Raw genomic sequence first — 12,656 nt, 5'->3', positions numbered from 1 at the left:
CAGCAGAAACTAACACAACACTGTAAAGCAACTGTACCCTAATTTAAAAAAAAACACGTTTTCCAAGCATCAGTGTATCTTTGACACAGATATAATGCTCTAATCTCCCGTAACAACATTTTTCTGAAAAATGAGCGTGACAGCAATAAAAGATACAAGAGGAAGGTGCAGATACGTGCAGAAGAGCCCGCGGGCGGGAAAGGCGGGGTGGCGCCTCGTAGTTCTCTCCATCTGTCCTGTCTGGGGGTCAGTGCCAGCCGCCCCTCCAGCAGCACACCTCCCCGAACCCACACGTCACTCTCCTGCTCTTACTCGTGTTAGATCATCCTCCCCCAGCCTCCAATCGAAGGAAATGCCACGCATCCTACAAAGCCCAAATTGAAAGCCACCTCCTAACAAGCCCCAAAACATCTTCCTCATCCTCATGTCAGTCAACAACTCCTACTTCATTCAGGCTTATCAGGATGAGTTGTTTTCATCCGAGTTGCCAGGCTTTCTGCCCTGCAGTGTCCAGACCACATGGACGTCCACATGTCGGGCAGAAGCCCCCACTACAGGGAGTAAGCGCAGAAGGGTTTCCGAGTTGAACAAGTTCATCCTTCCGCACCTCCACCACCAGGTGAGGTGACTCAGGTCTGACAGCAAGACGAAGCATGGGGAACCCGGGTTACAGCACGGGGTCTGCAGCCACAAGGCCCGGCATGAGTCTCAGCTTCACCATTCCCAACCATGTGACCTTGGGCAAGCTGCCTAACGTCTGTGCCTCAGCTTCCTCATCTGTAAAATGGGGTTAACGCTGCTGACCTTTTCAGAAGCATCGTGAGGATCAAATGAGGAATGAAAAGCGCTCAGAATGGGGTCTGAGAGTAAGCCTGTGGACGCTCGTTACTGTGTTTCAAACACAGGAAAGTCTCTCCACCGAAGACTCTGCACTCTTGTGCCTGAGATACTAGACTCACCACCCCACGAGTCATGGTTTCACCAACAGCATCACTGGCACTTAGGAGTGAGACCGTCTCTAAAATATAATTTTGCTCAGAATTCAGCTGTTGATTGGACCTTCCTCTTATCCCATTTCTCATATGAGGTCATCCAAGTTGGATCTAAACATGTATATAGTACACCTTTGGGTCCTGACTTACACTCTTACTATTTCTTACCTACCTGAGGTCACCCCAGGTAATAAATGATCTTGCATTTCCCAAATTGCCAAAACTAGAGGCGTACAGACCTTAGGGGGAGAAAACAGCAAATGAAGGCAAAGATTAACTGCCCTCATGCTAATCGTACTTGGTGAACTTGCTCTTAAATAATTCTTATCTTGTGCTGACAATCAAATCATTCCCCTCTACTCTGTTCTTGATAGAAATCTATCTCCAGAAACCATTTTCCCCTCTGTATAATTTAATACAGGGTTTTTTTTTAATGTAGCTGCAGTAATTTCAACGAGATCTGACGGCTAACACCATGCCAATCCCGAAATCTTCGTGTCTCGGGTTAACGTCTAACATGAGGTTTCAGTTTGGTGGGAGAGACCTGAAATAAAGGGTTTGTCATGGAAATTCTGACAGACAGACGAGGACAGCAAGGCCTTAATTCTATGTCACCAGACGTGCTTCAGTGTTTCCCTGGACGGCATCATCCTTTCCTCTCCTAATATAAACTCAGGCTCTGTAAGGACCAAAAGTTTCCATTTGGCTCTGAAAAGCGCCTTCTGCAGAACTGTTAGAATCTGAACCCAAGCTCCACCCCACAAGCTCCACCCACCAGCCTGGCAGATTCTTCCTCACTCATTACTTTTAAAATGACCATATCCTGTGCTTCATGGGGTGCTTCTGTACGAAAGTATACGAGATGAGAAAGCTCTAGCATGTCGCAGCGTTTAATACGAGTTTCTTTGGATTGACTGAAGCCTGTCAAGGGACCCGTAACTCGATGACAAGCATTCTGCCCCCACGGCCGCCCTCCACTCCTCCTGACATGAAGGCACAAAAACCCTTCAGGTACGAGAAGTGTAAAAACACCAGACTCAAGCTGAGCTCCGACTCCCTCTGGAGCTTGACAGCCTGGTTTCGGCTATTAGCTGCCTCCAAGTACAGGACCGTTTAAACGACTGTACCAGACACATCCTGGCACTGGCGCTAACCTTCCACCCTGTACCCACGGCACCACCCCCACCTGCCATGGCCCACAGGATGCTCTTGCTTTATCTGTGGCAGTAAGGGTCACCTGAGGCCTGGATGCTTCTCTCAAATTAGAAGGCAGGCACACCAAGTGGTTTACTCCTATCACACTAATTCATTAGGTTTAACACTGCATAGAACTTAGATACAAATTAAAATTTTCTGTTCTATATTTTGACTAAGTATGCTTAGTTTCAGAAAGTACTTTTTAAGCCACCTCAAGATCTACCCCTAGTTGACATAACTTTGGATTATAAACTAGATTTTAAACACAGAAGGTAGGCAGCAGTCACTGACCCCTCCAGCTAGGACCACTCATACCATATCTCTAATATTTATATAATCTCACACCCAGCAAATATTTATGTAGTGTCAACCAACTGCCAGGCACTGCATTAAACACTGAAGACAGAGCAATAAGCTTGGTCCTTGCCTCGAGGCTGGCAGAGGAAACAGGAAATATTACAGGGGGAGGGTCCTGAGGGGGGATGGAGACGGTCTGGGCTACACTTGAGGCTCAGACTCACAGGTGAAGCGTACGATCTGGGCCAAAAAAGGCTGGGTAAAGAAAAGAGAGAAAACACTTTCTGGGAAAGTACAGCTTATTGCCAGTGACAGGAGGACGGGAGGAAGGAGAGCAGCCTTAGAGGAGCCTGAAAAGGCAAGGTGGCAGGATTGAAGACACTTAGAACGTCCCGGGAAGGAGCTGGACCCCGTCCTGATGGGAAGCTCCGCAGGCAATGAGTGGTACTTTGAAAAACACTCTGAAAGGGATTTAAAAAAAAAAAAAAAAAAAAAAGAGCACACTAAGGGTTAATATGCCTAAAATCTTAAATCTGAATGTCACCCAGGAGAGTGAAACACTCAGGATAATAAGTCATTCTGTAAAATTAAAGGAAACGTACATGTCAGATTCATCCGCAAAAACAAATATTTGAGGTTCCTGCTGCCTGGGGGAGGTGGGGGGGAAATAACCGCCCCGCATGCCTCAGCATCAGCTCAGGGGGGGTGGGGGGGTTGTTATGTGTGTGAATAAAAGCCCTTTCACTTAACGTACTGAGTGAAAGGGCAGCAACTCAGAAAGCCATTAATCAGAAGTCATTTCGTAACCAGTTTGCACCACAAGGAAATCCCCGATACTAGTTTCCTCCACGCATCTCTGCTTCTAATGGGTATTAGTGCATTTCTGTGGAAGAAAAAAACCGACTGGTTCTAACTGCCCACCTCAACCACACTTTCCTGCATTTTAGGATTACAGACAACTTCACCTTTGAAGTTGAAGCAACCCTTTGGTCTGACCTCAGTGCAAACCTCCAGAGTTTCCAATTCTACTCTTATTGGACCTGTCTTTTTGGACGTTACAGGTTACCTGGCATTCATCTATAGTTCACATGGCTTCTAATTCGGGGGGAGGGTAACCGAGTGAGAAGCGGGGTCCTGAGAGGCTGACCTATTCTGAAGATGGAAAATCCAGGCATCAACTTTGAAAGTCAACAGGCTGTCCGGAGCCTAGTGGTGGCCAACCCCGCACCCGGGAAGGACGGGCACTCTGTCAAAGGCGGCGAGCTTCGCCGTCCCAGCCCCTGGCCCCCTCCTGGCACTGGCTGTCCACACCGCTTGGCTCTCAGAACCCTGAGGCCTGTGATGAGAATAACGAGACATCCTTTTCTGAAAAGCTGCCAACTCAATCCCCTTTCTGCTAAAGGTCACCCTCCCTCAGATGGGCCTGGTTTTCTGGAATTCCTCAGCCCCTGCAGCCAAGGGGGGAGGGGAACCATTCTTTTTTCCAGACTCAAACATCAACTTTCATTCTCAGAGAAGGCATATCAAGCACCACCCTGCTCGGGTGAGCTACACGTCGACCCTGATACAGGCCTTCAAGATGCAATGTCATTAGGAAACGTGCAGGGAAAGCTGATTCCTAACCCTCAACGACGGAAAAAAGACAACGCTTCGGTGAGTCCCAGGTTAAGTGCAGTACTTGGTGTGTTCTTAGCAGGGAAACGGCTCAAGACTCAAAACTGACTCAGTGGCGCACGGTAAGCACACGAATAAGTGAATTCCCCGCAGGCGATTCAAACACCCCGCGGACCGCCTGGAGCCACAGCCTCCTGCAGGTCCCGGGCACCCGCAGGGTCCACACTCCTGCTGTCTCTAGGGCGTACTCAGAGCCTGGGTGACCGCACACTTGAACTTGTGACACTCGCCAAGAGGGAAGGAACAGACAAAGCAGGGAAAACAGAAAAAGCAGGTTAACCAGAGATAACAGACGAAGTAACTGCTTGGCCTGTGAAGTAACCAGGTCACATTTTGAGAGACTGTTTCTATCTCTGTAATTAGAGAAGCGCACGGGTCTTACTAACTCCGAAGGGGGGGGGGGGGGGGGGAGAGTTGGCTGATTCCCTTTTCCAGTAGAGAAAGTAGGAGATAAGACTGTCCGGCTCCAAGGCCCCAGAGGAAGAGCGTCTGAGCAGCCCGGCTCCAGGACAGCTGCTGGTGGAAGCAGCCCGAGCAGGACAGACTCCCGACTGGACAGACCCTCCGGGTTTGAATCTCAACTTCATCAATGACCAGAGCCAGATGAGCTTGCTTCTTTTTCTTTCTCAAAAAGTAGGCAAGGGGACGTCCCTGGCGATCCAGTGGTTAGGACTCCATGCTTTCACTGCCGAGGGCCCAGGTTCGATCCCTGGTTAGGAAACTAAGATCCTGCAAGCTGCACAGTAAAGCCAAAAAAAATTTTAAAAATAGGCAAGGACCAGCTCTCCGCTAGCCTCACAGAGAGGAAATGATCACTGAACAGATCAAGCCAACCTACAGAACAGTAAGCCGAGCAAAGAAAAAAGGCAAATTCAAGTCGTCATTTCGGATTTACAAAGGGACACACTTGTCTTCACCTCTAAGAACATGAAGAAGTTTCCACGGCTTCCCGGTCTACCTGTCGTCGTCCTCCTCCCCATGTTCAAGGTCCCTGCAAGCCCAGGGTGGGCCCCTCCTGCGTCACTCGCCCTGCTCATTCATCCCTCAGGGCTGCACCCCGGTGCTCGGATACAAGGAGGCAGAGTCCACCAGGTACAGGGGGGAGGGACCAACAGATCTCTCCCAGGAAAGTTTCCTGCTTCCATTTGTGCTGTATCTTGGGGGAAGGGATGAAGTGAGAAGTCATTTTACATGTTTTTCTTTTAAATACCCTTATAAAATATAACGCTTTCTACATGGCATATGTTATGAACCCAGTTTTAAGACTAAAACTCATTTCTTTTGTCTTCCAGTTCTGACTTGACCTTCACTAAGTAAAATGACGGTGAATATTTCAGATTTAAGGCTATCTTATTCCATGAATATGTGACTCGTCTGCATTTCTCGAACTGAAGTAAACTCAGCTGCAGATATTTTATCCACTGACCAAAGCGACACGCTACATACTAAGAGCTAGAGACACGGCCTCCCTCCATCAGGTGACGGGTGAGGAATACTAAGAGCAGCCTCAGACCCCAGCTGCCAGCTCCGGAGGGTGGGCTGCCAAAGGCACAGACGAGAACGAGTTACTCTTCTGAATAAGAATGAGCCTATCAAAGTGAACCAACAGGAAAAGTTAAGTTAGAGAACATTAAGAGAAAACTTCGATGTATTCTAAAATGGTCAGATGTTAAGACTGAGGCAAGTGCCAAAATAGGAAACACTGGGTAACCACTGTGTGATTAAAAAGCAATGTCCTGAGCTAACATTATCTAAGTCACAACCGACAATCAGATAAGGGGTTCGCACAGGCCCGCTCTGAAGTCAAACGCTGCAGGTGACGTACTAAGCAACTGTAACAAGCGGCTCGCTACAAACAGACTTGCAATGGCCTTTGTAAATTAAAATCTGTAAATGCAACAGAGGACTCATTAAAAGGATCTGGTTTAATACTTCAAAGCAAAGAACAGTGCAGGGAGCACACATTCACTGCTTAATTTGGTTTGTAAATCCTGAATTTCAAATATTAAGGAAACTCACAGGACAAACAGCTAAAACATATTGGAAAAAGTGCTCAACCTTACACTGGAAATGAACTTGAAAGAGGCCCTTTTCACCTACCAGAGCAAAAATGCAGAAGACTTATATTACCCAATATTGCTAAGAGTGAAGAAAAAGGGGGGCTCTGGTATTGATACTGAAAATGCGAGTTGCAACCTTTCTGGAGAGCAACTTAGCCATGCTCATTAAAGCTTAAAATGTATCCAAACACTTCTAAGTATCTACTGCAGAAATACCTATCCTAGCATCCAAGTATTTGTACGACAATACTAACAACTTGGAAACAATTAAAATGTCTCTAAAGAGAGACTGGTGAATCAATTTGGTATTTCCACACATGCAACTAAATAGGGTAGAAATGATGTTTCGATACCCACCACCTACTGCTGAAAAAAAGTTGCAGAGTGATTGAAAATTCTGATCTTTTTTTTAAAAAGTATATGTAAAGAAGTGAATGAATGGATGTCACACAAGTTATCCTTGAGGGTGGGAAAGGAAACAGGTATGCGATTTCATTTTTAGACAGTGTTTGTACAATTTATGAGTATCACTTTGAAGTAAAAGGGAGTGAGGCTGATGTGAGACTATCTGCTAATTCACTAACCGTTCAATAGATGCTCTCTTGGAAAACCATTCGGGTCCTGCTGTAGCCTAATATGTCCACTCTCCAATTTCACCAACAAAATCTGCAGCTCTAAAAGGGACCAACTTACCTGGGGTTCTTTGCATGTAGAAAGTTATAGTTTTTCAAATAACATACCCACTTTCTCTTGTACGTTATCAGAACATTTAGTAAATATTTTTCTTATGAGTTTCCATAGGTTTCCATCCAAACACATTACCAAAAACGATCAGAGATAGGCATCACATCAGCCCAGAATCACAAGGTTACATCTTTAAACTTCCTAAAATCACGTTCAAAGACTTCAAACACTGCCTGTGAAGTTCAGGTCCACAACTTTGAGAACTGGGAAGAGTCACATCTTCTTTTTATCTCAGAGAAACTGGCAACACGCCTTTCATTCTTTTTCAAAGGGCTCTCTTGATTTCTCAATGTGATTCTCCAAATAAATTTATTCAATAGGGGTGTTAAGCACAGTATGAGGAAAAGTAGAAAACTGATGGATTCCACCATAAAATACCTGCATCTAAAAATGTTTGTAAAATGTATAAAAGAAACAAGTTCACACTCAGCCATAAAAAGGAACAAAATTGGGACATGTGTAGAGACATGGATGGACCTAGAGAGTGTCATACAGAGTGAAGTGAGTCAGAAAGAGAAAAACAAATATCGTATATTAACACATGCATGAGGAATCTAGAAAAATGGTACAGATCAACCGGTTTGCAAGGCAGAATTAGAGACAGATGTAGAGAACAAACATACAGACACCAAGTGGGGAAAGCAGGGGGTGCGGGGCGGGGGGGATGAATTGGGAGGTTGGGACTGCCATATATACATTACTAATAAGAAAAAAAATCAAATTGTACACTTTCAATACATGCAGTTTATTCTATGTCAATATCTCAATAAAAGTCCTTAAAAAAAAAAAGTTCACAAGTGTGCAGAAAGTTTTGAGGTAACCAATTTATGAGCACATTTTTAAGGTTATAAGAAGTACACCCCTAACGTGTACTCTAATGCACTTAATATTAAACAGTGTTAGGATAATATTTTCCAGGTTAGAATGTACTTTCCACTTGCCCTAATAAACCGAAGCCCAGATGGGAAACGTAATTAGAACTAAGTAAACACAATATAGACAGTGAGGAGAGCCAGAGGTGAGCTAATGAACACGGGATGCCTTCACAAGCAATACAGCTTCTAAAAAACGTTTTGACAAACAGAAGGTATGAAAAGTTAGGTGTCTGCACCACCAGATGTCAAACAGATGGCTGGTGGCAAGCTGCTGCATGACACTGGGAGATCAATCAGATGATGGGTAGGACTTAGGCAGCTGGGACAGGGAGGGTGGGAGGGGACATGGGGACATATGTATAAATGCAGCTGATTCACTCTGTTGTACAGCAGAAACGGGCACAACGGTGTGAAGCAATTATATTCCAATAAAGAGCTTAAAAAAAAAAAAGGAAAAGTTAGGTGTTTGGAGTGCGTGAAATGCAACTGCAGATCAGAGGAGGAACGGGATTTCCTTGTGGGTGCAATGGAGAGGATCAGATGAAATGACACGCCTCATGCTGCAGCAGCCTTCAAAATGTGCAGACTTTGTTCTGGATGACAGTCGGTCATCAAAACCCAAGAACAACTTACTAGTGTGCTGTGTGGCCCAAAATTAGGAGTCCAACCCAATGCCTAGGTAAAAGATGAACAAAAACAGGAAGAAAGAGAAGCCACACAAACACAGTGATTCCATTTTTTTCTGAACACCCACACAAAGACAGCAGTTTCTGACAAGAACGTTCTTGCCAAAAAAAAAAAAAAAAGAGTTACAGGAAGGTTTTTTTCCCTTGAAGAAGAAAAAGCAGCTCTCTATGCAGATTACTAGGCAATACCAAAGAATTTTTTTTTAAAGGCCCAAATTTACAGCCCTCATATTTTGAAAACATCGAAACAACATTTTTTGTTTTGTTTTGTTTTAATGGATCAAAGATGACTGGAAACACTGTTCCTGTCTGGAATGCTTATTTCATGTTGTACTTGAAAATAAAATCCAACATGGCAGCTTACCTTGGCACTGGAAGCCTTGTTTCCCAAATCCCCTGAAAAACAAACAAGAACAAGATTTCTTAACATTTTGTGTTGGATACCATATCTTAAGCTAGTTATGTGACAAAGCATTCTACAGATTTAAAGGTTTGTACGTGAAACCCAATGATGTGGCAGGAAAACATGCCTTAATAGCTCAGAGTGCAGGGTCCATGCAACTTTGAAAGCATCTGGCCTCCAAAGACTCACTGAACTATTTCAACGTATTCAAGGTTCTTTCCAGCTTTTTACACGTTGCTATCAATACTTAAGTTTCAAGACAAGAACATGACTGTAAAGTTGTTGGCTATAATATTTAAGTAACAAGAAAGACCTTTTTTTTTTTTTTTTTTTAAAAAGCTGACTGGTCCCTAAGGCCTAACTGAAAATTGTTTCTCCCTAAAGACAACTAAAAAGTGGCTTCCTCATTTGTTATGAATTTAAGTATTATTTGTCCAGAACTTGCCAAGCAGCACCACTCTAAACATTAAGCGGTGGCTTAAAGGAGCTTGATTTTACAAAGTATCACCCACATTTTTTGCATGTGAGATTATCATATAATTCTACTGAGAACCAACAGCATTCAAAGCACATTCAGAAGCTTTTTTGTTCTTGTAGGTTCCTTTTAGAGAATTTACTCTCTAAGCAGAGAACCCTGACATGGACATTAAATTGCAAACACCATTCCAACTAGGATGAACTACATTAAAATTCTCAGAAGGTTATGCCTCAATCTCTTGCTTTACGCAGCATTTTAGATTTACAAAGCACCTCGCGTATCTTTAGAATTAACTTAGTCACCCCACCCCACCCCCAAAATACTTAAATGCAAACACTTAGTTTTAAAATATCAATGCTTTAATGTTTAAGTGACTTGTAAATCAAGGACCCAGAGAATAAAGAAAACTGAAAAATTAAAACCACTGCTAGACCATGCTGGGGAATATTTTCCTGGAACTTCCAAGGGGCTGCTTTACAGCTAAGTGGAGAAGTGTTGCAGGGATTACTCTGGGAGGAAGAGGATGGGGAGGCCTTTATTTTCCACTTCATGTCACACCTGGTGACCTCATACACCACACCAGTTCACCAGGGACTAGCAACTGATAGTGGAAAGTCTTTAGCTAGCCTGGATATATATGCTGCAAGGAACCAGCAGTCTAAGGGTTCCCTTTTAATGGAATTTCACAGCTGACACACGGAAGGCGGAAGACCTCGCCTTAACTAAATGCAATCTTCTCTCTGCCCTGATGCTCCAAGAACTTATTTTAAACAGCCTTATCTACAATCACCCACTCCTTGGAGCACAACTGCTTCATGACTACAGGTTGGAAACCGTTCATAGAGGTGGCTGTGCTTTTCTTAGGTTTGCTTTCGAACTGATTTCTAAAAAGAAATGAAAAAATCAAGCCCCTTATTAGCACCACGTTGGTGGGGCTCTCCCTTAAAGAGGACTGTCCCAGGTGTGATGGACTCAGACAAAGCCATCCATCAAGCAAGAGTTAAGCATCTACTAATCAGCACCCCGTCTGCGGGACTTGCCCTTAGAGATGATTTCCCCAGATGTGATGCATTCAAGTAGCGTTCTCCAGGGGGCCCTGACCAGACCCCTGTGCCACACAGCCGGCTGGCGTCAGGCCGCCTCTGTGCTGTCCCCCCGGTGCCACTCCCCAGCCTGGGGCGGGGTGGGAATTGGGGAGTTAAGGAACCCTAGACACGTCTGACTTAGGGGCTTCGGGTGCCTGGCAACCGAAGAGAAAAAACATTACTGCTCCTCAGATTGGAGTCTCTGGTCTTTTTTTTTTTCTTTCCTAAAAGCCGAAACTAAAAAGAAAAAAAAGGGGGGGGGGGAGTCAGCGACCTTTTTAAAGTCAGTGAATAAGAAGCTGTCATTCCCTCACCGTAAAGAAAGCACACACACGATCTCCTCTAGTTTTGCCCCCCCTCGGTGAACGTCTGCGTTCCCTGAGCGTCCCCTGAACTCCGACACCTTCGGCCCTCCGCGTCTTTTCCCTACATGGGGCCTCCGCCCTCCTCCCCGGGGGGGCGAGCCTGACCTCGCGTCGCCCGGGTCTGTTCTCAAGGACGCCCTCCGCCCCGCTGCCACTTGCCGGCTCCGTCTCGCCCCCTCCCCCACCGCACGCTTTCAGCAGCCTGCCGCCTGTGCGCCCGCCCGGGGACGCCCGAGTCCCTCCGCGCCCGGGAGCGCCGGGCTGCAGCGGGCAGGGGCCCGGGCCGGAGGCGAAACGCCGCGTCCGCACCCGCGCGCCCGGCCCCGCGCGCCCGCCGCCCGCGCCGCGCCCGCCCGGGGACGCGGGACCCGCGCGGGGTGGGGAGGGGGGGGGTCTCCTGGGTCGCCCCTCCCGCGGCGGGGGGCGTGCGGCCGGGCGCCGACTCCCGGGAGCGCTGCCCGCGTGCGTCCCTCCCCGGGCGGCCCGGCGCGCGTCGTCCCGGGCGAGGGGGGACTCCCGGCGGCGCCGCAAGTTCCCCGCGCGAGGCGGCCGGCCCGGGGGAGAGGAGGCGAGAGCGGACCGGGGGGCGGGGAGGACCGGGGACCCGGAGGAGAGGACCGGGGGGCGGAGGGGAGAGAGGACCCGGGATCCGGAGGAGAGGACCGGGGGCTCGGGGGGTGGAGAGAGGACCGGGGACCCGGAGGAGAGGACCGGGGACCCCGGGGGGTGGAGAGAAGGCCGGGGGCCCGGGGGAGAGGACCGGGGACCTGGAGGAGAGGACCGGGGGGCGGAGGGGAGAGAGGACCGGGGGCCCGGGGGAGAGGACGGAGGGCCCGGGGGGTGGAGAGAGGACCGGGGACCCGGAGGAGAGGACCGGGGACCCCGGAGGGTGGAGAGAAGACCGGGGGCCCGGGGGAGAGGACCGGGGACCCGGAGGAGAGGACCGGGGGGCGGAGGGGAGAGAGGACCGGGGGCCCGGGGGGTGGAGAGAGGACCGGGGACCCGGAGGAGAGGACCGGGGACCCGGGGGTTGGAGAGCACCGGCCCCGGGCGCCCGCGCACCCACCAGATGAAGTCGGTGCAGTGGCTGCAGAAGGTGGGCTGCTTGAAGAAGCGGGCGATGAAGCGGTGGTTCTTCACCTCGTGCACGTTCTTCTGCCTCAGCGCTCCTTTGCGGGCGAAGCGGTTGGCCACATCCTGCGGCGCCGCCGAGTCGTTGGCCGAGAAGACGTCCGCCATGGTCCCCCCAGCGCCCGCCGCCGCCGGGAGCCGGGAGCCGGGCCGGAGCCGAGCGGAGCCTCGGGCGCGCAGCGGGCCCCTCGCGCACTGACAGCCGCGCCGGCGCCCGCGCTTCCTCCTCGGGCGGCGGAGGCGGCCCGCCCACCGCGCATGCCCGGAGCGCGCGCGGGGAGGGGCGGGGAGGGGCGGGGATGGGGGAGGGGGCGGGGAGGGGGAGGGGAGGGGCGGGGGAGGGGGCGCGCGGGGCGGCGGGGGCCTGGGCAGGGCGCGCGGGGGCGGGCCGCCTCTCGCCGCGCCTCCTTCCCCGCCCCGGGCCCGCCCGCCGCCCGCGCTCCGCCCCGCGCGCCCTCCCGCCGCCCCGCCTTCCAGAACGGCCCGCCTCTCCGGGCCGAGATCCCCGCCGCGCTGGGCGGGCGTGCCTGTCGGGCGGCACCTGACCGACCCGCCCCCCGGGCCGCCGCGCCGCGTGTCACGCTCGGCGGGGAGGAGCAGCGCGCTTCACTCGGGGCGCGCGGGCCCGTGCACCTGCCCCGGCCGTGGACCTGCGCTTCGCCCGCGTCC

The 12,656-nt window shown here is 49.7% G+C and overlaps 1 protein-coding gene across 3 annotated transcripts in view; it reads right to left on the bottom strand.

Annotated features, from left to right (window-relative positions):
• The window catches only part of PRKCA (protein kinase C alpha), a 346,357-nt gene extending 334,131 nt beyond the window's left edge, over window positions 1-12,226 (bottom strand). For 2 of the 3 annotated variants that reach the window (XR_009049921.1, XM_057714548.1), the window contains exons 1-2: window positions 11,923-12,226; window positions 8,890-8,921 (exon numbers count right to left, since the gene is read on the bottom strand). Coding sequence is in view for 1 of the 3 variants with exons in the window: in XM_057714548.1 (XP_057570531.1) it covers window positions 8,890-8,921; window positions 11,923-12,095 (205 nt within the window). In the remaining 2 variants the exon portion in view is untranslated. Of the gene's footprint in view, window positions 1-8,889; window positions 8,922-11,922 lie in introns of those variants that run through there. The other variant, XM_057714549.1, reaches the window with a different exon arrangement.
• Between the last annotated feature and the right edge of the window lie 430 nt (window positions 12,227-12,656).

This window comes from Hippopotamus amphibius, chromosome 17, assembly GCF_030028045.1.
Source record: "Hippopotamus amphibius kiboko isolate mHipAmp2 chromosome 17, mHipAmp2.hap2, whole genome shotgun sequence".
NCBI classification, from domain to species: domain Eukaryota; kingdom Metazoa; phylum Chordata; class Mammalia; order Artiodactyla; family Hippopotamidae; genus Hippopotamus; species Hippopotamus amphibius.
This window is presented reverse-complemented; position numbering and strand designations above follow the sequence as displayed.